Below are 25,129 nucleotides of genomic sequence, written 5' to 3' on the forward strand. Positions count from 1 at the left end.
CAGGGTAAGGGGAGTTCACCAACTCCAACTTTCCCACTTGAAAAAATCAGGTACCAGAACTTGGAAGGAGCAAAAGAAACCCCAGAGCAGTGGGGATTGCTGGGCAGCACAGACACACATTTTATTTTTATTTAGCATTTTAAGTGCCAATCAGAAGCTGCACAAAGTTAATCCTGAAAAGAGTAAAAAAAGAAACTTTTGGATAAACATAAAGGTGCAGCTGTACCCCAGGGACAGACACAGCCCCTTGGCACCCCAGACAATGCACACAGATGTTCACACCAAGAACTCTGTAGCTGAGATGGCAGAACATAAAGGGGTTTATCTTTAATTAAGGAGCCATTATATAAATTTTAAAGTGCACTATTGTCATTTGATGTTCACAGAAGGCCCACATGAAATCAGCTAATAAGAATTTCCACAAAACACAACATTTCAATTTGTTTGCACAAAATTTTCCCTAAGATGACATTTAGGAATACCTGAGCTTGCTCTAAAAACATCCCATGAGATTTTAGTTTCACTGCTCTGCTGCTGGGCCACTGATCCCTGCCCAGGGCAGCCCCAGGGATTTTTTTGGAAGCCATGGAAGGAACATACCTGCTCTCCATCGCTGTCTTCACTACTGCTAAGTTTTAAGTCATCTTTCAACATACTAAGGGAAAAGGGAGAAAGTGAGACAAGTTTTTCCAAGTACTTTAATTACTGCCAAAGCATGCTGCTAGATTTCAACATGGCACTGTTTATCCTGCAGAGCTGTGTGGGTGAGACACCAGACAGCACTCACACATTTCAGGGTAAGAATGGTGAGTTGAGTCATTCTTCAGAGAAGAATGAGGATTCAGGTACTTGGGCTCCTGAGTCCATTCTGTTAAATTTAGAAAGGAAATCTGACACAATTTACTGGTGTGGGAGGAGGTAACTTGTGTATGTTCAAGTTCTCACACACAATTGTAAGAATTGTGTTTGAAATGGAGGAAAGAGAGGCAGCCCCAGTGGCTGTTCCTGTCTCATGGCACAGAGAACTGTCCTAAGCCATCATTAATTACTGTTATTCCAGGCCATAATTACTGCTGGTACTCACACACACAGAGTTCCACACACTGAGAATACATGAGCACAATGAAAACACACAGCAGGGCCTTTGTGATTACTGGAAACATTTGATTATAAAAATAAAACATCTTACTCTGTCTGGTTCGATTCACATCTGTGGAGAGAAAATGAGAAAGAATTAAAAGCCTGACTCTCCTGAGCTCCACAGTGATGCTCTGAACAGGAACATCAACCTCTAGGAGCTCACTCCTGCTCATTGCTATCATTTTACAAATGATACATTTATTTCCTTTATAAGGGTTTTCTTTACCAGTTCATAATTTTAAAAAATTAAATATTTAAAGTAGTATTGTCACAGTAAACATCCTTTAAACTTTGCTCCCCTGCATCCCAGCTCAGTAGGTGCCCAGTGCTGCCTCTTGTTCTCTCTCAGCACCTTCCTGAGCTGCCTGATTTGGGACACTGCAGATCTGTATCAGTTGAAGGGGGTTTCTTTTGTTTTATTTCTTTCCCATAGGTCAGGTGCTTTTTCATCTTGCCAATTCTGTGGCAGAAGCACCAGGCTGCATCCTGGGAGTGCATCCCAACAAAAGTTAACTGAGGAATGTTTCTAACCCAGACTCAGCTTGCAGAGTCCACAGCTTTCATTAACACACAATCAGCTGGTAAATATTTATTTTCATGGCCATATTTACTTGGAAATCATCTTTTAACTGCATATCATTGATTTTTAAAGTCTAAGAAAACTGGACTACAGCCATGCAGAACATTCCAGCTGTCTCTGAGTTTCCCTGTGTTTGCTGTGTGTAAAATGTTTGTCAGGGACTCAAAGGCTGAGCAGAACAAACCTCACGAGATCCCAGACTCAGTTTTCTGTCTCCTCCAATCCAAAACCTTTCCTCATCCTGAATTTGTGCAGCCTCCAGCTGCAGCTCTGCAAGGCAGGACCCATCCCACACTGATGCCCTTTCTCATTCCCAAGCCAATTCCAAGGTCCAACCTCCTGCTCCTCAAACACAAAAGCAGAAAGGCAGCTTGGGGTATTTCTTACTCACTCCAGTGAGCAATATTTGGTTTATTTGGGTTATGATCCCCTTTTCCTGCCAGCCAAGGAGAAGGATGCTGGAGTGTCCCTCACACTCTACCAAACACTGTTTCTCAGATCTCTTGAAATCCAACTGTTGTTTGTGCAATGTTTTCTCAGCAGGCACTTACGATTTGGATTGATGACCATTGGATGTTTTGGATGAGGGGTTGTATCGTTCTAGGAGAAGAAAAGAAGAAAAGCACAGCTGAAAACTCAGGCACAGCAGCAGAAGTCACCCCAAAGCTGCCACAAGGATGCAGGGATGGATGAAGCAAGGCCATGTGAGGGGACAGGAGGGAGCAGCACCCAGGGGACACCAGGTACAACCTCCCCCAGGGTGAGGGAGGGAGGAATGCAGAGGCAAAACACCAAATACAAATAATTTAACCAAGAAAATTGAGAAAATCATTTTAATCATTGCTGTGTAAACCAATGCACACTTAATTTGTTATTAATGGTGTGGAAAACTGTTCTGCTCCTGCCAGATCCATCTGCTAAGCTCTGACTGCTCCTGCTGGATGAGAACCTCCACAGCCCAAAATCCACCTCACACCCCAGCTGTGACAGCAGGAACCCCCCCTGAGAAAATCTGCTCCTTAGTTTGGGGTTTCTGCCCTTCCCTTCTCTTTAATTCTGCTACATAACTGAGAGCAGCTCAACAAAAACAAAAAGTGAGGCTGGGAAAAGCTCCCCAGCAAAGCCAAGCAGACAGAGCAAACTGGCTCTGTGTTTAATTAACCTTGGCTCTTCTTTTCCACACCTAAAGATCAGCTGCTCCTATAACGTGAGCCCAGGTTTAGCATTATGGAATTAAGCTTGAATTTGTTTCCTTAATTCCCCACTGTATCAGATGTTCAGATTAAGCTGCTTGTGAATATCTAAGAATAAACCATTCTTCTTTTACTATTTAAGCTGTTTAATCACTTCAAGAGGGAGTGGAAGGACTTTTGGAAGGTAACAGCACAAATTGAATTCAATTTTACCTGGTATTTACCTGAGCTTTGTGTTCATTTCAGTAACATTCAGAATAATGACAGTTAAAAGAAATAAAAACTACTTTTTTTTTTTCCCCAAAAAAGTGCAAGAAACTGATGGATAATAGCATGTGACATAAGTTCTTGACTAGTCCTCTCTTGACTTTAAAATGTCAAAGTAAAAATAAATGGTGAAACTGCCATGTGCTTTTTCTACTGAAATAAAAGCAAAAGCACTCTTTAGGTTTTTAACATGTCCCTAAGCAGGGAGTTGGGTTTTTTGAGATGTTTTGGTTTAGTACTCACTTATTTTCAAATCAATCAAATCAAATCAACCATAGAGGCATTTTGTAAAGAACTGGATCAATTAAAATATATCTTTTTCCTCAAACACACCACCCTTCCACTCAGTGACAACTTCCAAGATCTGAACAAGAAATGCTAAAAGAAAAATCAAACAACTGCTTTAACATCTTCAAACCTGAGAAAGCAGAGAAATTTTGAAGCCAGACTCCATCCTGTGAGCAGTCTGGAAAACCTCATTTCCTAAAAGCCCTGACATCTTAGGAGCTGCTGAGAACTCTGAATGACAACAAAAACATTCAACACATTCCAGGAAGTTTCATGTACTCACTCTGTTCTCCAGTGCCAAAACTGGACTGCTGAGACTCCTGGGGGAATAAAAGACCACAAGTGGGTTTTTTTTTTTAGTGGGAATTTTAAGGTACCAAAAACCAGGCTGTAAGGAAGATATTCTTTCTATCTAATGGTTGATACTAAATCTCTGGAAAAGGGGAAATAAATAACAAGTATAAAAGGGATTCTTCCTCTGGGGCAGCCCAGGTGAGACCTTCACACTCCTCTTCCTCACCCAAGGGCACACCAGGGCTCAAAGTCCCAAATCCCTGTGTGGCTTCCTAAATCCCCTCCTCCTCTGTGTTTAGGAACTGTTCAGGATGTTTGTTAATTCTCTTTACACACACAAACTTTGCTGTTGTTTGAAGAGTTTTCCTTCCAGCTCTTTTCTCCTCATTTTCCTTCTCCAGGCACACACAGCAAAGGGAGCAGGGAAAATCTCTCAGCTGAGGGATTCCTTCCCAATATCCCATAAAACCAGCCAGGAAAAATGAAGCCTCACGAATTTTAGCACCTGTATCATCCTCAGTATTCTCATTTCAGAAGCTCCAATTCTGACTCCCAAGACACAGCAGATTCTGAACTTTTCTGAAATCCTGACCCATTGTTTTAACAAACACACAGAGGCTCCTGAGCCACTGCAAACTCCCTTCCAGGCTCAAGTGCCTTTTTAAAATAGGACCTTCCTGACCTCATTTCAAAATGAGGACAACTGATGGCCCCAGAAAAATAAATCAAGTCAAATACTTTCAATTTCTATTCTATACACACATTTTACTTACATGCTCTGATAATGGCAAAGCAGAACTACAATTGAACAATGAATTCCATTTTTCCTGGCACACCTGTGACCTGGTTTTCCCTCACAACAAGCCAGTGCCAGGCAGTGGTTACAGAGGCAATTCACAGAATGAACTTTTTAAACACACAAAAGCTTTACACAGCAGAGCACCCTTGAGATGTTTTCAATTTCCCCCAGTTTCCTATTTCAAAAATGGAATAATGCATTGAACAAGAATTTTGTGGATGGAGGATTTCATAAGGAGCTTTCCTTGGGAGGTGTTTCAAATACCTCTGCTCTTTACTAACTGAAAGAAGGGAACAATAAAAGCAATAATAAAAAAATCAGAGAGAATTCAAGAGCAAAGCAAAGATGGAGAGAAGTCTTGTGAACAGCCACACTTCCTTCAAAATAAATCCATTTTTGTAATTTGCACAGCAGGACGAGGCAGGTGTGAATCCCTGGTTTGCCACTGGCAGCTCAACCAAGCCAACAAGCAGAGTGGAAAAGGAAATAAAGATCACAAACTCCACATTCCCAAAGCCACAGCACTGGGGAGCACAGGATGGGAACTGCACCCCTTCAGCAGCACAGGGACTGGGAATTCTGCACAACACACCTGCCCAATTCCTCACTGGAGCCAACTTCCCACTGCACAGGCAAAGCACAGCTCCCAGCTAAGTGCACTTTAATGAGGTGTTATGGTCCAATGTGCAACTTTTTCCAACTCCCTTGCCATCTACTGGATACATATTTCTTTAAGAAACTCAGACTAAAAAAAAAAGCTCTACTTTCAACTCCCAGGTTATTTAGAGCAGCAGCTTCTAAAGGTCTGCTTCAGAAAGAAATTGCAAACAACTGAAAGGAAGGAAACCCTTTAAAACAAAATATAATGGACTGAGGTTACACAGGGAAGACACTGGAGCAGGAAACAAAAACTCTGACAAAAAAAACCTGGAGAGAGGAATTCTCCAGCTGGGCTGGATTCCCACCCACAGCCCTGGCTGGGGGGACAGAGCCCATTCCCAGGTAACACCTGAAGCCCAGGTCAGATCTCAGGAGAAGTTTGTGCACCCCAGCAGGGCAGGGATGGCTGCAGGACCCTGCTGGCCCCAGCTGTGCAGCACAGAGCCACCTCTGCAGAGGTACAGCCCCCCTGGCACCCAGCCTGCCCTCCCAGCCAGCAGCTGGGCTGCTCAGTGCACTTCATAAACATTTCTGGGAGCCCATGGATAAAATTATAGACTGTTAGGTCACAGGATAACATTTTTTATCAAGACACAGGAATCTGCATTTTTCCACAGCATCCATAAAACTTTCCCTGACCTATTTTCATGGAGTTTTCTGATGCAAAGACTTCCTGGGAACTATCAGATATATTTATAGTGATCAGAGAGGCCCCAGTCAGCAGGCTGGGCTCCTTGGAGTTACTCACTCTCTACACACAGGGACAGTGATCCCAATCCCAAGAGTCTGACAAATAAAATCAAGTGTTCCACCAAGGGCAGCTTCACTTTATGTGAGCAGGAAGAACACACCAAGCTCTTCCCACAAGGACAATGCTGTGAAACTCTTCAGCAGATGACTGGCATAAATAATAATAAATAATCATAATAAATAATCCTAAATGGAGTACAGTATTAAAGAGAAGGAGCTTTCCTCCAACAGAACTGCTTGATTAAAGTAAACCACTGCTGTGTTTTGTTTGCTGGATTCTGCTCTGGGCCCAGACTGCACAAGCCTATGGCTCACTAACTCCCTGGAATTCTGCAGAGCTGCTGCTGCCAAGAATGACAGAGGGGAGAAGGCAGAGGAAATTATAGGCTTTGGATGCAGGGAGAGAATTTGACAGAGTTCCGTGGCTAAGATGTGCAGCCACAAAATAAAAAAGCTGGCAAAAAGTCAAGAGACTCAGAGCAGCCATAAATGGAATTTTTTGCAAACTGGGTGAAGAGACACAATCCAGGTTGAGAGGTTCAAAAAGCCCCACAAGGAACCTTTTTTGTTCAAACATGACCAGAGCTGAGCAGTGTTACGTGGCCTCTGTGCCACAGCCACATGGATTTCTGCACACCTTCCCTTCCCAAACTCAGGCAAATGCCAGAGGAACTAAAACCAAGCAGCCCCACAGCCAAGTGTGCTCAAAATGCAAAGGGAAAATATCTCCCCTAAAGGTTCAGGAGTGAGTACTCAAAGCAGTGCAATAAGGACCTTTGTTGAAGAGGAAAGGTGTGGAATTTCTTTCCTTGTAAGAAAAGGTAAGAATTATTTCCAGGCTGACAGTTTTATATAACACACAAATAAACCCTGACTGAAAGTAATATTTGCAAGATTAATATTGATCTAATGCTAGGAAAACAGAAAACAGGATTTATTTCTAGGTATGCCTTCCAAAGTAAAGCTGAGAACTGAATGGTAAATTCTGCATTTTTTGATAGTGAAGAGAAGCAGAATGCAGGGAGCCAGGGACAGGTCAGAGCAGGATGAGAACCTGAACTTGGAGCAGTCTGGGGAGGTTTGTGGATGTGCCCTTCCACCAGGGACTGGAACCTTGGGCTGAAGGAAGGTCATGTCAAAGCATTCACATGGAAGGATGGGATTAGAGACATGACAGCAGAAACCTCAGGGAGAAAATCTTCTTAAAATGATTCCCTCAGATGTTCTGTTTTGGGGAGCAATTTGGATCAAACAGGAAATTAAGAGCAATTAAGTGGTGTCTAGCAGCTGGTCAGAGAGAGCATGATCTGAATTATAACACAGGTAACTTTGAAAAGACAAACAGTAAAATTTCTTCACTCTGAAGCTCTGCCAAGGCCGGGGTGGAGCACCCCAATTCACCCCAGAGAGATGTTGAGTCTGGAGAAAAATCCCATTGTTGAGTTGAATCTTTTCCTGGTAATCAGCAGATCCAGGAACCAGAGCATGAATTCCTGGGTGAGTCAGCTCCCCATGCTGGGTTTTACCCACAGCTGCCTCCCCTGGGCTCCCAGGATCCTGCAGAGCTGCTCTTCAAGGCAAACAATTCCCAGTGCCAGTGTGCCCTGGAAGCCTGGAGCTGCCAGGCCAGCCCCAGGGGAGGCAGCAGAATTCCTTCCTCAGAGGTGTCAGCTCCAGCAGCTCCCCTGGACACGTGCCCTGTGCTGCCAACAGCAGCAGAGGTGGATTTCTCTGGAATTAATTGCTTAAACCCTTCAGCAGTACTTAAGAACACAGGAGCTTGGGAAGAGGATCTTTTGGAAGGAGTGATTTCTTCAGCAAAACACGTGATTCTTAAACTGTCTTAATTTTTTGTAATTGAAAATGCAAAAAAAAAAAAATCTCATACAACTATTAATGGACTTCAAACTAAGAGGAAAATTCAGTTTATGCAGAAAAGCCCATCTGAATTTCTCAGCATTTACCACTCAGCCTCTGTTTTGCTACATGGAGGGAAACTCATTTAGTTCTACACAAAATGTTGCAAAGGATTTCTCTGTTAGGGAAAGGGCTCAAAGGCATTGTCAAGTTCCAAAGGCTTCAAAGTTTGAATTTATCCAACAAAAATGCAAAAGGTTAGTAGTATGATAGATAACTTTGCAGACTGTCTGTGCAAAGCAGAGAAAAACCAAGGACATTTTTCATAAGGCCACTGCTGAGAGATGATGTGAAGAAAAACAGAGAGGGACAAAGCACTGCAACAAATCCAGATTATACAGAACTGAATGTAGGAGTTCCAAAATCCTGATCTTTAACAGGAGTGACTTTTTCAACACACCCACTGTTTGATTCAGCACTGACCTTTGTTGGAAAGGGGAATTTGGAGGGTTCAGTTTTGCAGGGGGTGTGGATGGCAGTCAGTGGAGGAGGCCAGGAGTGGGTCATCTCCTAAAACACAATCAAAAGGAAAGTTATGAATAAAATAAATCAGATTTCAACTTCAACAATCTGGATTCTCTCCACTTTCAGTTCATTGTTCACCCTTCACTAAGCTTTGTGTTCAAATCTCGATTTCCCAAATGTGCAACAAAGATTTTGCATGTAAACCTGAATGTTAAATTGTTACCCATGAGAAGAGAGAGTTATGACACAATAACCAGCAGCAAGGCAGAAATCAATCAGCTTGGCCGGCCTGAAGATAAAGTGCAGCGCAAGTCAGAGTCTGATCCTTTCAGAGTGTGTGGGAAGGAGAATCCCAGGAAAGGGAAGCCTGTGGAGTTTGAGGAAAAGGGGGAAATCAAATGTCTGCAGCTGGAGAGTGCCTCCAATTCTCCCAGAGCATCTGCAAGGCCCTGTGCATACTGGAGGTCACAGGAAATAATAAACCAGGGAAATGCTCCAAAGGGACCTGATCCTTTTGTGAGAGCAGACACAGGACAGGGGATCACAGGAGGGGTAAAAGGACTTGGGAAAATATCCCAGGTAGGAGAGAAGCAAAGTGCTGCCATGGGGCAGCAAAGAATTTACCACAATCTAAAATACCAGCACTAAAAAGTGGATTTTGGTGGAAGCAGGGCAGCTCTGGTTATCAGGAGCAGGAATGCAGGGAGGAGCTCCAGGAGATGATGTGCACACCACAACACCAACGCCCAGCTCTGCTCCCAGCCTGGCCCAGGCTCCCTGTGCTGCAGGAGCCCTCCTGTCACCACCTGCACTTGGACACTGCAGAGTCCTTCCCCCTCCTGGGAATGGTTGTGTTTTCAACAAAGCTGGGAACAAGAACAATGAGAACTTACTTTGAGGATTTCATCCACGCAGCTCACCTCACCAGAGGCTGATGCCTACAGAGCAAAACTCAAAATTAACATCTCCCACATTTTCCAGGGGCTACAAACAGTTAAAAACAAACTTCAATCCTTATTGTGACTCATATGGACTCCACATAGACACAAACAGTCCTTGCTAACTCTTTTCATCAATTTTAGTATCAGATAGATCCATGGTTTTATGGCATGAGTCACAGGTACGAAAAGCAAATACAAGACATCCATAAAACTGTGATAATAATCTCTCACTTTTTTCACTTGACAGTTAAAGTGATCACAGGCAGTCAGTGATATTAAAAACTTGTAGAGAGGGGAAAGAGAATCACAGCTCTCAATCTGTTCCTGGAAGCAGCCCCAGGACTGTATCTGAATTCAAGTGCAGGACCAGGAATGACAAACTGCATTCCCAGTAAAACACTCACCACAGAGGGATCCCAGAAACAGCAATAATTACCAAACCATGAATCCTCTGCAACCCTGGCTGCCACAAGCAGAAAGAAGCAAAGCTACGAAAGGATTCACTGCATCAGCATTGATGTGGCAATTGTTCACAAATAAAATCATGTCTGATTTCCTTACCTGTGTGCTGGATCTTACTTTGCTATCTGTTGCAATCCCAGGAACAAGGGCTTTTCTCTGGCTACCATGATTCAAGCAGTCAGACAGGAGATGAAATGAGACTTTATTACTAGGAAAGGCATCTCCTTGTAAGTGAGCTGGAGTCAGAGTCTGTGTCTTAATGATTCGGGAATTACCAAACTCCTCAAAGTTGTTAACCCAATAGTATTTCATGTGCAGCACAACTGATAAAAGTTCTGCACCCTGTTCAATTTGGTGTGAAGGTAAAATAATCACATCTAGTAATTGCTACTCACTTCAAAAGAAAATCTGATACAGGCAGGTTGTATCAACAACTCTAAGTCAATTCAGCTCCAAGGAACAACAATGGATTTACCCAGCTTGTCAAAATATTTGTGGATATCCTACAGTTTCCTTAGCTCCTGACTAGAGAAATACTCTGTGAAAATTGGCCTCTTGGGGTTAAGTAAACCCTTCTGAATGTCTCAGTCTTTATTTAATAAAAATCCCAGTATCCACACTGAAGAAGCAGAAGACAAAAATATTTACCTCTGCATACTCCCCATTGAAAACAGAGCTCAGGTGAAAGCGCTTTGAGTAACAAAAACACAGTGTTTACTAAAAACCCCACTTGGGTTAGGCAAATTGGGATTCTGGAGACGCTGGAAAATCCCAGCCCAAGCAGATTTACATTAAAGAAGGCAGGACACAGGCAGCAACTTACATCCAGTGGCTGAGAAGGAATTTTCAGCTTGGTCAGGTGTGCTTTGCTGCTGGGTTTGAGCTCGTTGACGCCGCCGCTGTGGCTCTGGCCGCTGTAGTGTTCCGAGGATAGCTTTGGTTCCATGGACTCCTGCCCGTCCATCGGCCTGACGTAGGCAGTGGGTTTCTGCAGCATGGAGCTGGACTTGGACATGAGCGAGGGAGGGAAGGACTGGGTCGGGTGCTGCCCGCTGGCGAACGAGGGCACGCGCGAGGGAGAGTCCCAGCTGGGCTCGGGATCCCGGGGCGACTTGGAGCGCTGGTGCTCCTTGTGGTGGTCGCTACCGTGGGCTCTGGAGTGGCCAGAGCCCAGCGAGGACACGGCTGGAGGTTTCCCAGGGCTGCCAGAGCGGCCCTTGGAGTGCTCAGAGCCGTGTTGACCCTTCTTACGGCCCCCACCGCCGCTGTAGGCGTCGCGTTCATGTCGGGCCCCGGTTCCGGTTGTGCCGCCCCCGGAGCGCTGCCCGTGACCCCCCAGCCCTGCTGAGCGCTTCTGGGACTGGGCTGAGGTGCTGGGGGCCGGCCCCACCGGGGTCCATTTGCTGCTCTGGTGGGAGCCCGAGCCGTGGCGCTGCTCCCCGAAGAAGCCGGGCGCGGGTTTGTCATCGGCGGCGGCGCCCACGGGGACCGAGGGCTTGGGAATGGCCACGATCTTCTGCAGCGGCCGCTCCCCGATCAGATCCGTCATCTCGTCATAGTTCCCCAGCATGCTCTGGATGCGGCTGGACAGCTTGTCCTCTTTGCTGGTCTGACATCAGAAACCACAAAAATCGAGATTTAGAACCAATCACAACTCGGTGTGCAGTGAAGTGATCTGGTAACTGCAGCGCTGCACCTGAACTTAGCTGGAATACACATTGCTGTGCCAGCCTTCCAATTCGGAATTTTAGTTCTTAAAACAGCAATTTGACCCCTTAAAACATACTAAAAATGTGTAATAATACCTACTTAAATCCCTAAAACATACTAAAAATGTGTAAAAATACCTATTTAGCTCCCTAAAGCATACTAAAAAGATGTAGTAATACCTACTTAGCTCCTTAAAACGTACTAAAAATGTGTAATAATACCTGTTTAACTCCCTAAAACATACTAAAAACATGGAATACCTATTTAGTTCCCCAAAACATGCAATAATACATATTTAACCCCCTAAAACATACTAAAACCATGGAACAATACCTATTTAGCTCCCTAAAATGTACTAAGAAGATGTAACACCTATTTAACTCCCTAAAGCATACTAAAAACATGCAATAATACCTATTTAGTTCCCTAAAACATACTACAACCATGCAATAATACCTATTTAACTCCCTAAAACATACTAAAAAATTCAGCAGCAGGAAAGCTGAACCAGAATAAACAAATAATGCACTGCTGAGCTGGATGCAAGTTCCAAAGCTGCAGATGCCTCCTGTCACCTTCCAGATTGTAATTTCTTTAATGCAGAATGCATCAGCCCTAAAAGGTTTTAATTAGCAGTGAAATAAAATCAACTTCACCTCACCCCCGTAAGTCATTTTTAATTGGTATTTATACTGGCACAATGTTCACTGCACACAGTTAAAAGGGTTCTTTCTTCTAGAACCATTTTGTTTTCCAGATCTGGGGTCCTGGATCATTCCCCCATGCATCCCAAGCAGCTCCAGTTCCCTTCACACATGTGCAATGTGGTAATCAAGCACAAGAACCTGATGGGAGGACAGGAATAAAAAACCACCAGGTATTTCTCAACCTTCCTCCTGCAGGAAGTCACTTTGCAGCCATGTTTTACTTCTCCCAACCAGCTGAAACTGCACCAAGGGAAGGGTTCCCTTTCAAAGTGAGTTCTGAACTACGTCATTAACATAGTAAATAATATTTTATTAGTTATTCTAGAATTAGGTTATTTTTTCCAGTTCTGTTCAGCAAAGCAGCCTGGAAAGAAACCCAGCACAGGCTGAAAGATCACAAACAGAATCAACTCCTTCCAAACAAACCAAAACATCAGATACAAACTGGAACACTAGTTAGAGCTGATAATTCTGTCATATCACACATCCCAGCATTCAAAATTACCCTCCTATTTAAACATTCTCTTCCTGAACTTCCTCAGGTCTGGATGATGCTGATGAAAGGTTAGAGTTTGCTAAAGCACCCCAAAAATGGCAATTTGGCATCACACAATGGATACTTTCATTGTTTTGAGTTATTGTATAGAAGGCAAAGGGAGGAAAAGATGTTGATGGTTTTATTTTGTTTTTTCTCACTCCCTATAAAGGTTCCTCCCCTTCCCAAGCATTATAAATCTGCCAGTGGAGCTGGGACTGTCCAGCTTTATTTCCAAGCCCTGCTTAAACAATTGGTTGCCGTAAGAGTTTTCAATCTAACAAAAAAAAAAAACAGATAAAAATTTTAATTTGCACATGATTTCTGTTATAAAACCTGCATTTTTCATTTTTTTCTGAGGTGCAGGAACTCACCACTTTGTATGGTTCAGCAAAGAGAGGAGAGTTGGGTGGGAAGGCTTCGTCACCCTGCTGAATTTCTTGATTTCGCCTTTCCCTTTCTTTCATACGCAGCACATTCCGGTCTTCACGGTTCATGTTGCTACGAGCAAAAAGATCAGTCCTGATCACAGAGGGAAGCAGGAGGGATGAGAGGGCCCAGGGGAGGGATGAGAGAGCCCAAAGCAGGGATCTAAGTGCCCCCAAGCATCCTCTGGCCCTTTTTGGCCATGGAAAGATCTCTGTTAAGAAGCCTCTGAGGGCCACAATTCCTCAAATCTGCCCAATTCCAGCCCCCTCCAAAGGGCTGTGACCCCCATCCCACAGCTGGTTTCCAACAGGGAAACTTTATGCAGCAATAAAAAAAATTATATTGAAAAAAATCCACCAAGTCCTCAGGCAAGTAACTATTTCAAACCACTTCACCCGCTGGGATCATCTCGGTTCAGCCCACGCCAAACATCTCCCATTCATTTCTAAAATCCCTTTTCTCCCCCACATCCCCCAGATGTTCTGCCACCCCCCACCCATGCAGTGCCTGACTTCTCCTGTAGATTAGGGCTATTTTTGGTGCTGACATACCTTTTTTTGGCACCCATTCTCCAACTTATTCTAACCTCAAGCTTTGATGTGGTTTCCAGGTCTCTCTCCCTCCCTGATTCCCAAAAGGCATTTCAACTCAAAGCAGTAATTTCAGGGCAATAATGCACCTTTGGATCATATCCTCCTACTGCAAAAATGCAGATTAAAAACCTGCCAATCCCCCTTCTTAACCAACTTTCCTTTGCAGTTTGGTTTTGCTGCTTGAGTTAACAGAAATGCACCAAATTCCTGCAAGACACACACAGAAGTTGGAAAAGATTCCCTCTGAGCTTGACAGAGCATTGGGACATAAATTTAAAAAATGAGATGATAAAGAAGGTGACACTAACTCAGTGTCCAGAATGGTTTGGATTGGAAGGGACCTCAAAGTCCCCCCAGTGCCACCCCTGCCATGCAGGGACACTTTTCACTGTCCCAGGCTGCTCCAAACCCATCCAGCCTGGCCCTGGGCACTGCCAGGGATGCAGGGACAGCCACAACCTGTGCTAAACCCTGCAGCAAGAGATTCAGAAAGTACACAAAGAGATTCATAAAGTACAATAGGTGCATCCAGGAAAGAAAGTGATGTTCCACCACATAATTTGCAGTCTGAAATGAAAATGTTGGCTGCTTAGAAAATCATTGTTTCATGTCTTCAGACAGCTGTCTGATTATTAAAAATAATAAATGACTTGTTAGAGCATGACTCTGGAAGCTGTGCAAACCCACCTATTGCATTCCCAACAAGAAAACTTCAACCCAGCACTCTGTTTTTAAAACATTTTCACCTCAGTAACATTTTAGCCTCTTGCACTTCTTGCCCATTTGGCTCCAGTTTGTCTGAAAGCAGTGAGATCTCAGAGGCTGCCCAAAGCTCACCAAACCCAGGGTGTAAATTGAGATTTCTGATGCTTTCTAAGGCACCAGGTTTGTTGGATTTCCCTGCCTTGCACTGGCAAAAGCACTGGCATAACCCAACTCTGTGCTGATACCAAACCCATGGATGCAGTTCACATTTTATGTGAAAAAATCACTTTTTTCTTCAGTTCTGCAACCTGCTGAACTCATGTAACCACAGGCTGAGAGGAACCTGTGCTCTGGAATGTGACCAGCAAACTCCTGGCATCATTTTGGCATTGATGACAAATTTGTTTTACAAGTCTGAGGCTTAAAAAGCTCATTCTTGAGACTGCAGCCCAATTTGTTACATATGTAGGATTTCAACACAGATAAATATCAGATTTAATTATAGACACTGATCAGTTAAAGCCAACTGGAACAGTCTCAGTCCATGGCATTCACTGTTAAAAGCAAATTTTGAGGCAGGGAACAGGAATGCTCTGGGTGGAGATCAGGAATTATATACAGCTATATATACAGAATATTATAAGCTTAACAAAGATTTTTACATCTCTGTTTTCCAAACAGAGGGTTAAATATTTACAGAGACCCTCGTTATTTTTTACAGAGACAAGGATCATCTTTTAAAATTGCACCAACATTTCATACAACTCTTAGAGCTGAAGAAACCCCATCATTTGTACCAACACTGCCACACAAAAGGAACATTACAGCAAAGATTCACTTGAGATCTGAGCTGGGGCAAACCCAGAGCTGATCTGGCTGTGCCTGCCTGGGTCAGTGTAAAATTACTCATCAGAAAGACACCAGTTAATGGCACTTCTAACCACTCCTCTGCAGCCTTTTGTAATGCAGTAAATGATAAATAGCCTCATGGCAGTCACCTTGATTGGATGGGGATTTAGTTTAGGTTTTTTTAACTCTTTTACATTTTTTTATTAGAGCAAATAGTTTGACTGTGATACAAGTTATACCAGTTGGTATCTCATCATCCCATCTCCACTCAGAGCTATTTTAAGTGCCTGCAATGTGTACAAGGCCATTAAAATCACACCAGCATTTCAAGTGTAAATAGAGGAAGTTCATGGGGCTTCCTGAGCTCTGTACTTCAGACAACTTCCCACTCAAAGCCACATCTTCCACAGCCACGAGCCTGCAGGAGGGAAATGTTCCCATGCTCAGAAGCAAGGAGAGGCTCTTGGAAAGGCAGCCCAGGCCTGGCTGCTGATCAGCACTGCTGCCAATTCACTCCAGCAGGGAAAACTGCAGCACTTCAGTTTCCAGACCACCTTTAATAGCCACTAAAAGGTGGTCTGCTCCCACCCTCCTAGCCCATCCTCTGGGAACAAGGACAGCACCTCTGCTCCCTCCCTGCACAGGCTGCAAGTGGAAGATGAAGAAGCTGTTGCTTTGTACCAGGATGATCCTGCTAAAATTCCCCTTTTCCCAGGTGGCCTGAGCTAAAGTGTGAAGGAGGAGCAGAGCCAGGAGAGAGCCACAACAATGTCCCTGCAGCAAGGGCCAAAGTCATCTTAGTTTCCACATTTGGGAAAACAGAAGTTCAAAAATTAAAAAAAAAATCAGAAAACAGGCCTAAAGCAGAGCAGAGTATTTCCATTTTTAGGAACTTGAACTCTACGTGGTTTGAGTCACTCTTCCTGCAGTGTGTCCCACTGCACTTTGAACAGTCCCTGTGTTTGAGATTTCTCTGCACAACCAACCAACAAACAACATCTCATGCCTCTGCTCCAGCTCAACAGGAAGAGTTGAAAGCAAGCAGGAAATGCAGCAGGGAATTCACAGAAACTCCTGAGCCAGCCTCCCCCTGTGTGGATTCCTGAGCCACCATTCCCTGCAGCTCCAGGCACACTGAGCACCTCAGTGCCAGCATCACCCAGACCAGACACAGCTTTCATTTCATTCCTCCTTCCAACCTCTTCCTAAATCCCATCTGGTATTTCTGTTCATCCCTAATCCAACAAGGGCATGGCTTTGGTTCACCTTGGATGTGTAACCTGTGGTGTGAAATGGCAGTACTGGTGCTGCCTTCTCTGCTTCCCACCTCCCACTCCCTCATCCCAGCTCTGGGACTTTTGGACCACAGCTCCAGACTAAAGATAAACCCCAACCAGCACACCCACACTGCCTGAATTTCCTGGCAAAGCTGTTAAAAGAAAAGAGGATCTTGGCCAAACCCTTCTCACCCCCCTGAACCACATCAGGCACCCAAGCCCTCGTTCCAGCTCAGCACCAGCAGCATCTCTTCATCTTCCCAGGCACTGTGAGGCAAAACCATCAAAGGTTGGCCCAAGGAACCCTCCAGACACAGCCCATCCGAAGGGATCCCACCCCAGCACACCTCACTGCCAGCAGTGCACCTTCAAAGCTGCTCACAACACCTCCACTTCCTCCCAGACACCCTCACTTAACTCCAGGGCTTCTTCAGTCCCAATTGGTTTCATGAGCAAGAGGAATCAAACAGTTAATTGGTTAATTGGCTACGATGAAACCCCAATTTTGTTTGACAACATTTGGCCACGGAGGATAAACAGGCTGAGAGGGAACGTGCAGGATCCCAGCTCTGCAGGGCACACCCAGCTCCCATTTCATCCCTTTCCCTTCAAGGAAGGGGCAAAGAGCTGGAGAGCCTGCCTGTAACAAGGAATGATGTTTTCAGAAGGCATTTAAAAATACCTGAAGCTGCCTTAATGCTGTATCCAATGATGCCTGTTGATTATTTCAAATGTTCTTTTTACCACAGGCAAGGGGCATCTCAGGAGCTGGCACAGGACACTTTTCCCAGCTTGGGCATCACCACAAACCTGCCCTGAATTCATGTACGAGCCTAAAATGTTACTCTGTCAGCTTTTAATACAAATACACTCCCAGAGGAGTGGTTTGAAAAGTGAGACATTGAAAAATCACTGCCCTGCAACAACAAAATTAACACAAAAACACTGACACACAGAGAGGAACGTGCCCTGGTGTCACCAAGAGCTACTTATAGAAGGGTACATATAATATTCCATGTTCTATGTGATGGTGAAGAAGAAAAACACAGAAAAAAAATCACACTTCCTACTAAAACAATTCAGCTTTGCCCAAAAAAGCACAAACAGGACGATTCTCCTGTGATGGTGCAAACACAGAAGCAGCAGAGTCATCTTCAGAGTCTGGTAACTGAAATAAGGAACACAACTAAAAACAAGAGTTTACACAGAATTCAAACAGTTTTTGTACATATCCAGACAGAGAAAAAACCAACTTCTCAAAAGCATGAAGCTGTTCCTGTCCCTCACCTCTGACACAAAGGCTCCATGCCACAGAGGGGGATTTGGTTTGAGATGGCTCCTGGTGCACAGAGGAAAGGTTGTGACAGCACCAGTACCCAAAATTCTATCCCACAACTCGGTACCACAGGGTGAGGCTGCACAGCTGAGCACAGGAAACCCTGAGCCATCATCCTGCTCAGTTATTTTGATGAGAATGAACTTTTCCACAGCTCCATCTCCCTCTTTCCAAGGTTTCATTCCAGCTCTTGGGAATACAGTTCAAATACAATTGTACTGGTAATATGATACAAAGATAAATCAGATTCACCACTAACTGAATCATAAATGTTTCTCATTCCTACAATACAAACACAAATGCTTCTATCCCATCCTTCACATCAGGAATTCCTACTGCACATTCAACAGGGAGAACATAAAGTGCCCCAAGAGCTGCCTGGGAACACCTTTGTACATACTGAGGGTGGGAGAGCTTTAAATAAAAATAAAAAAAAAGTGAGTTGGCCTAGGTCTGGTTAATGTTTGACAAGAACTCCCAGGGAGGGCAGAGCCAGCAGTTTGCTGCAGGCACTTCTCCTTCCCACTCAGCTCTGGAGCACCCAGAAATCCCCACCAAGCTCGATGTGCCTGGACTTGTGCAGCTCCCCAGACAAAGCAGCACAAATCCTTCACCACCGTTAGCTGAGAGAAATTCCTCAGCACCTTCTGTGGGAGCACAGCCTTCATTCCAGCCTCTCACTCAAGTGATGGTGCAGTAATTACATCCTGCTTTGGAGTTTTAGCTGCCAGAGTCCCCCTCATCCCTCAAATATCAGGTTACCTGAGGATCAGTCAGCATCTTCCACCTGAGAAGCCAACACAGAGTGAAGGTGGATAAAAGAATTACAGTGATCATTTGTAACTCAACACTAACCCCTGGAAAAGGACCTGGGGATCCTTTTGAAAGAGGCTCTGTAAGTGTAACATTTCATTTAACAAGTCCAGATGAGAACTGGGTGCATCATTCATCATACATGAGATTCAGCACACAGAAGAAAGGGGGAAATGGAGTTTGGGTTGGATGAGACTTTAAAAATCATCCAGTTCCACTCCTCCTGCCAAGGTAAGGTAAAAAAAAAACCAAGGTAAAAGTGAACCCCCAGCAACTGGATTTTAGAAGCCAAGTCAAGAGGGACATTTCTAAATTCAGCACTTGCAGTGCAGCTCACTTAAAACCATTTTAAAGTCCATTTTTAAATCATACTACTAAAACAGCTTAAAATTGTTTATATCCAAGAATTTGCAAGACTGGTTTGATGTAATTCCCTCAAGGGACCTTAAAAATGCACAACCACACATCTTAAATGCCTCATTTTTGTGCAGAAGTACTACCCAGGAGAGAAAATGTCTGGTCCCCCCTCCCAGAAGAACACAGAAATTAATTCCCAACTCTTCCTTCACAGGGAGCAGAGCTGCTCAGAGGACTTCAGTCCCTCCTTTCTGTCCTGTCTCTTCAGGAAGAGCAGAGGAACAGGAAAGCCCAGCAAGTGAGAGCACAGATCCCTGGCCAGGGAGCAGAGGGAGGGTCCCTCCTCCATCCCCCTCTCCCCAGGCTCCATCTTGGGGGACACCTCAGACACCTCAGAGCCATCCCAGACTCAGACTCCTCTGGGACTGCCACCATCAGAGCACAAAGGCACTAAAATTGTCATTTCCTGCACCCACCCCAGAGCCAGGTCAGGATTCCAGGCCAGACAGGGCACAGGAGCCTCAATGAACTCCTGCCCCAGCCAGGACAGGGAAGTGAAGCTGCTGCTGCTCAGCAAAGCTCAATTTCAACTTTGCCTTCCCAAGCCTTTGCATTTCTATTTGCTTCATCCTGCAACATCTGCTCTGAGGAGCAGGGGATTTTCTTCTCCAGGCAGTGAAATTCCTTGCCCTGGGACACCCCAGCTGGGATCACCAAACCAGCACTGACCTCAAGCTCAGCCATCCACCAGAACACTTTTCTTTCTCAGTTAAATCCCTTCCCAGCCAGCTTCAGCCCAGTTCCATCTCCCACTCAGCCAAGGGCATCCTCCCCATCCTTTGCACTCTCCATCACTGGGAGAGTCTTTCATTCCCCCTGTGCAAAGATGGACCATCACAAAAATCCAGCATTTTTAGATGCAGTCCTTTCATGTCCACACAGGCTAGCCAAAGCATATTCCAACACAGTTTCCCAACAAATTTCTGCCCTTTAATTGGGCAGAAACTTAATAACCCAATTCCTGTGCCTACATGTTCATCTGCTTAAACTTTGAAGCCAAGACAATTGGCATTTAGATTTTATTAAGCAATAGTTATTCAGACATCTAACATTAATCTGGCTATTATCATTCTGACTTCCTCCCAATAATTTACTTTCATAAAAGACATCATTACATTTGAGTACTGTGAACTCTGTGGCATTAGGATTAAGAAAGGATTCACTTGACAGAAATTCTCTGATAAATCTGCTCTGTGTAAGATTTGAAACAGCAGACAAGGTTTTAATGAGGTGCCATCCAAGCCAGGAGTGAAAAGGCAAAAGGGAAAATCGCATTCGAGGTTCACACCCTTCTCCCATCTCAGTAACAGAAAAAGAAAGGAGAGGAAAAGTTGATCAGACACTTCACCCTGGTTTAACTGTCACTTCCTCAGTGTAAGATATCTGTGTGCAATCTCACAAGACATTTATCTCGGACTTCCCATGGTGACCAGGGCTCAGCCCCTGAGCTGCATCCCCCACAGAACCAACACTTGAGATAACCATCCTGTGAGGGATGGAGGGGAGCAGGGCAGCACAGCCACCAGGATAAAAACTCTTTGTTCCATGACTGAACTGTCCCCAGGACCAGGGGACACCACTCGGGGTGAGCCACACAACAACTGAGAGCCTGAAGGGAAATTTGTGTCCAGGTTGTTCCCAGAACTGCAGGGGAAGCACCACAACCACCAGGTTGGATCAATGGCTCACCAAAGTATTTTCTAAATCACCATCCATGTATTTCTATCAATATCTTTTCAAAAAAAGTGGCTTGAACACTCACAGGGCCAGTGCTCCCCACTGGCAGCTGCAGCAGTTCTAGGATTGCTTTACAGCTCGAAGATTTCACAAAATCCACAATTCTGAGTAGCACAAAAGTGAGAATGTGAGTTTTCCCTCCCAGTTCTCACCCCTAATGCAAAGGGTTTATCAGATTCAGCATCATTTCCTACCTGACAAAAATCTGCAGTCAGAACATGACAGCTTTGAGACCTGGGATGCTTCCTGGTACCTTCAAACTTTCTTTTTTAAATTTAAACACGCTGAAGATGAGAGCACAGAGGAGCTAAAACTCTGGAAAAACCCAGCAAAGAGGAGCATGTAAGATTTGCAGGCAGAGCAAAAAAATTTGGAAGCGAGAGGAAGGGCCCAGAATTATCTACAGAGGGAAAGTGAAATGCAGCAGGAAAGGCACAGCTTTGATGTGCTCTGCTTCCAAACAAACACTGCTCAAAAAGTTGGAAAGTTTTCACTTTTCAGCCTACCTACTCAATGCCACCTGGACTTTATAACCCCCCTGGGCAGACTGAGAAAAACATTCATATTTCTGCCCCCACTGAGTAACTTAGTGCAGTATCTTTTACCTCAGGAAAAGTTGATAAATGTTAATTTAGCTGTACAAACTCATTTAATATAAATGACATCATATTTTCCCATAATAATGATGTTTGGGGTTTTTTTCCCCCCAAAGTTCTTACAACTTCTTGCACTTTTCTGGATGTGGCTTTAAACCAAAGGACATGAAACTACAAAACACAGAATTTTACCAACACATTTCACTCCCAGCCAGTGAGACTCTGAGTTTTGCCACCAGAAAGAGGAGTTCAGCTTTTTGTGGCACCAAGTTAAAGACAAACACAAGAACCATTGCAAAAGCTGTGTCAAAATTCAGTTGGGTTTCAAAACCCTCCGTGCAAGAGGCTTCACACCGAGCTGGGTCAGAGCTGGAGCCTGGAAATGTCTCTGGGAGAGCCAAAACTGCTCCCAAGTGCCCCAGAAATTCCATGGAGAGAGCTGCTAAAGCAGAGCAGGCACCAGGCCCTGATGGACACCCCTAGCTGGGGCTCAATTCATGCAATTCTTCTAAGCACAAGTTCCAATTAATTTTTTTTTAAGGTATGATTCACTCTTTATAGTGAGAGTCACACATAATAATTTTTTTTAGAATTGGATAATGCATTGAAATAAATTGTATAGCAAGGAATGAGCCCATTAGAGCAGTTAATGAGATCCAAATTTCATACTCTAAAAAACCAATAGAGATGAAACCACACCCATTTCTGACCATCCGGAGCTTCAAATCATGACTGGACAGATTTGAACATTCCTCTGAAAAAATAAGACAAAAACAAACAAAAAACCAAGGGCTTTTTTTGACTGCCAATTCAGCATGGACCTTGATTCACGTGGCCAGGAAATAATCCCACTTTTTCCACTTAAAAAAAAAAAGAAGAGAAAGTTGAAGGAAAAAAAACTGAAGAAAGTAATTTTTAGGAGGTTATTAGTGATTAACAAATTTAAGCTGAAGACTACTTGTTAAAACTCTCCTATTAAAACATATTTCTGGTAATTATTGGCTAAGAATGTGTCACAGAGTAAAGTCCTTCCTTGTGTTTTTTGCTCATTAAATATAATTAGTGGAGCTCTTTCAGCACGAGCAATTGCCCCAGGAAAAACCTTTTCACCCTTTATCTTTTTTGGCTGCTTTACACCAAACACCAGTTTCCACCATGGCAAATCAATGCTGTAATATCATGCTAATTTATCCTATCAGCATCAGAAGGTTAAATTAAATCTAAATTAATTCATTTAAAAATAAAATAATTAACTAGACATCCCAAAGTTCACCAGGCAATTTAGACCAATATTCCATGTGGCCACAGAGCTTTTCACCCACTGGGGATTCCAGCAGCTCCACACCAGTAAGGCAGAGGTGAACTGGAAGGTTTAATGGGAAATGCCAAACAAACACAGCACCTCACTCCAAAATACAAAACCCTCCTCAAAACACACAAACAAACTCTCAGGAAGCTCTGTTCCATAAAAGATAACTCAGAACATAAAAAAACCCCAGGAGATAGGAAAAATATCAGTACATCAATGCATTTAACCTCCTCTTGGTCAATCTTTGTGCTTCAAGCCTCCTGAAGTTACAAAAGTGGAAAAATATTGGAGATCTCTGTAAAATTCAGCATTTTTCACTCAGCAGCTTCCATCAGGTTCATTTTATTGATGCCACAGCACAGGACAACTTGCTGAAGTTACAACATGGTCCTTTAAGTTCTTCAACCTGTTTCCCATATTTAGTTTTTGGAAATTTCCATCTTAATGTTTTCAAATCTGGATTTTGACCAAACCATTTAAAAAGCATCTTTAAATAAGGAAATGCTTATGTTAATTGCAATGCAACACTGGAAAGTTATGTTGGCAGATCTCTCAAATTTTATTTTTATTTTCCACAGAAACTCAGGCTATTCCTCTGCCCACGAAATGCACGGCACCACACAAACTAAATTCCCATTTTGATGAAGCTTTTTTTTGCTTTGCTGTGGGAAAAACAGAATTACAGAATTGTTTAGGCTGGAAAAACCCTCCAAGTTCCTCGAGTCCCCACCTCCACACCTGAAAGGCAGGCAGGGATGGGGACTCTGCCCTGGGCAGCCTGTGCAAGGCTGGACAATCCTTTCCATGAAGGAATTTTCCCAAAATGCAGCCTGGAGCTCCCCTGGCACAGCCTGAGGTTGTTTTCCCTTGTCCTGTGCTGCTCCTGTGCCTTTGGGATTTCCTGGACACTCCTCCTGTGAGTTCCTCTGCAGCCAAACCATACAAAGGGAATTGTGGGCTCTGATCTCTTCATCCTCCTCGCTTTAATGATTTGTGCACATCAAAGCCTGATTAAAACCATTTAAGCACTTCCATCACTGAAATCTCTTTAACGTCTTTTGGAAATTAAATTAAATGCAGAAACAAAAAAAAACCTCCATGTGAATGCACAAAGCTGGACAATTATGGTCAGGTTTGAGCTTTTATAGCCATGTCAGCAGGAATGGGGAAATTTGTGGGAGTACACAGTTCTTGAAGTCTAATTTATATAAAAACATAATAGATAACCAATATAAATATCCAATACTCATTTAAAATCAGACACCTTCAGCAGGATCACACCAAGGAAAGTGAACTTTAGGAATTTCAAAGGAAAATGAAGTGAAAAACTGAATGACTGCTCAATGGCATGAAATTTCCACAGGAACCAACTGTTGAGGGAAATATCTGCTCTGGAACAATTTACCTCGGTGAAATCTTAGAATCCCAGCTAAGGACAAGTGGAAACAGTTTGCTCTGCCTGAGGAGTTTAACTTGTCACTGATCACAAACACTGTTTTCCCAGTGTCTGGTTCTGCAAATTAAACATTCTTTATTTTCTTCTTAAACTGGAAAAAGTCTGTCAAGAAAGGGATGCATCACCCCCCTCCAGTGAGACACCAGGAGATGACAAAGTGACACCAAAACCTGGCTGCCCTCTCCTTTAAACACCACACACAGCAAAGGTTACAGAGTTGGAAAAGCTGCAAGTTTTGGGTTTGAGATCTTTTGTGACACTTCCCAAGCCTCAGCCACCCCAGGGGCTGCAGGAGGAACAGAACCATCCCAGGGCTCATTTCTGCCCCTCCACCAGGAACCCACTGAGCTGAAAAACTGAGGGAAGCTTCCAGCCCAAAGCACAAACAGCTTAAAGCTCCTCTTGGAAACTGCAAATAATGTGGGAACATCAATCCTTCAGAAACAAACACCCTGAAGAGCAGCACAGCATTATCCTGCCTCTGCTCTCCTACCTCTTCATGCTCCCAGTGCAGTACTGGGAATAGTGAGAAGCTGCTGGGGGGCTGCAGAGGAGCACACCTATCCACAGGGAGACATAGGGAGTGATAAAACAGCCTCTCCTGGAAAACATCAGCACTACAGGAGTGCACATTTGTAAAAGTACACTCTATTTGTTTAATTATGAAACATGAAAGCAGCACGTTCAAGCAATTTATCCATAAATGTTGTGATGTGAATAAAAACCAAGATGAACTTAAAAAAATAACAGTCAGTAAAAAAGGGCTCTGAGCTGCCTCATGAGGTGTTGTTTTCCATAAAAAGATGAGCAGGAAGATTTCTCTTAATGACCTGTTAACAGAAGAAAATTAGTTCAAGACTTCAGGGCAAGAACTTCCCTTATTCCAGGTTTGTACAGTATGGAG

General features: G+C 43.9%; 1 protein-coding gene across 1 annotated transcript in view; it reads right to left on the reverse strand.

The window, feature by feature from the left end:
• Positions 1–25,129, reverse strand: part of AFF4 (AF4/FMR2 family member 4) — a 43,337-nt gene that overhangs the window by 14,103 nt on the left and 4,105 nt on the right. Inside the window, exons 2-9 of the mRNA XM_033072947.2 lie at positions 13,083–13,209; positions 10,580–11,365; positions 9,247–9,291; positions 8,312–8,398; positions 3,752–3,788; positions 2,272–2,320; positions 1,190–1,210; positions 601–655 (exon numbers count right to left, since the gene is read on the reverse strand). Of these exons, the coding sequence (XP_032928838.1) occupies positions 601–655; positions 1,190–1,210; positions 2,272–2,320; positions 3,752–3,788; positions 8,312–8,398; positions 9,247–9,291; positions 10,580–11,365; positions 13,083–13,205 (1,203 nt within the window). The 5' untranslated portion in view covers positions 13,206–13,209. The remainder of the gene's footprint in view (positions 1–600; positions 656–1,189; positions 1,211–2,271; positions 2,321–3,751; positions 3,789–8,311; positions 8,399–9,246; positions 9,292–10,579; positions 11,366–13,082; positions 13,210–25,129) is intronic.

The sequence above is a fragment of the Catharus ustulatus genome, chromosome 15, assembly GCF_009819885.2.
Source record: "Catharus ustulatus isolate bCatUst1 chromosome 15, bCatUst1.pri.v2, whole genome shotgun sequence".
Classification (NCBI taxonomy): Eukaryota; Metazoa; Chordata; class Aves; order Passeriformes; family Turdidae; genus Catharus; species Catharus ustulatus.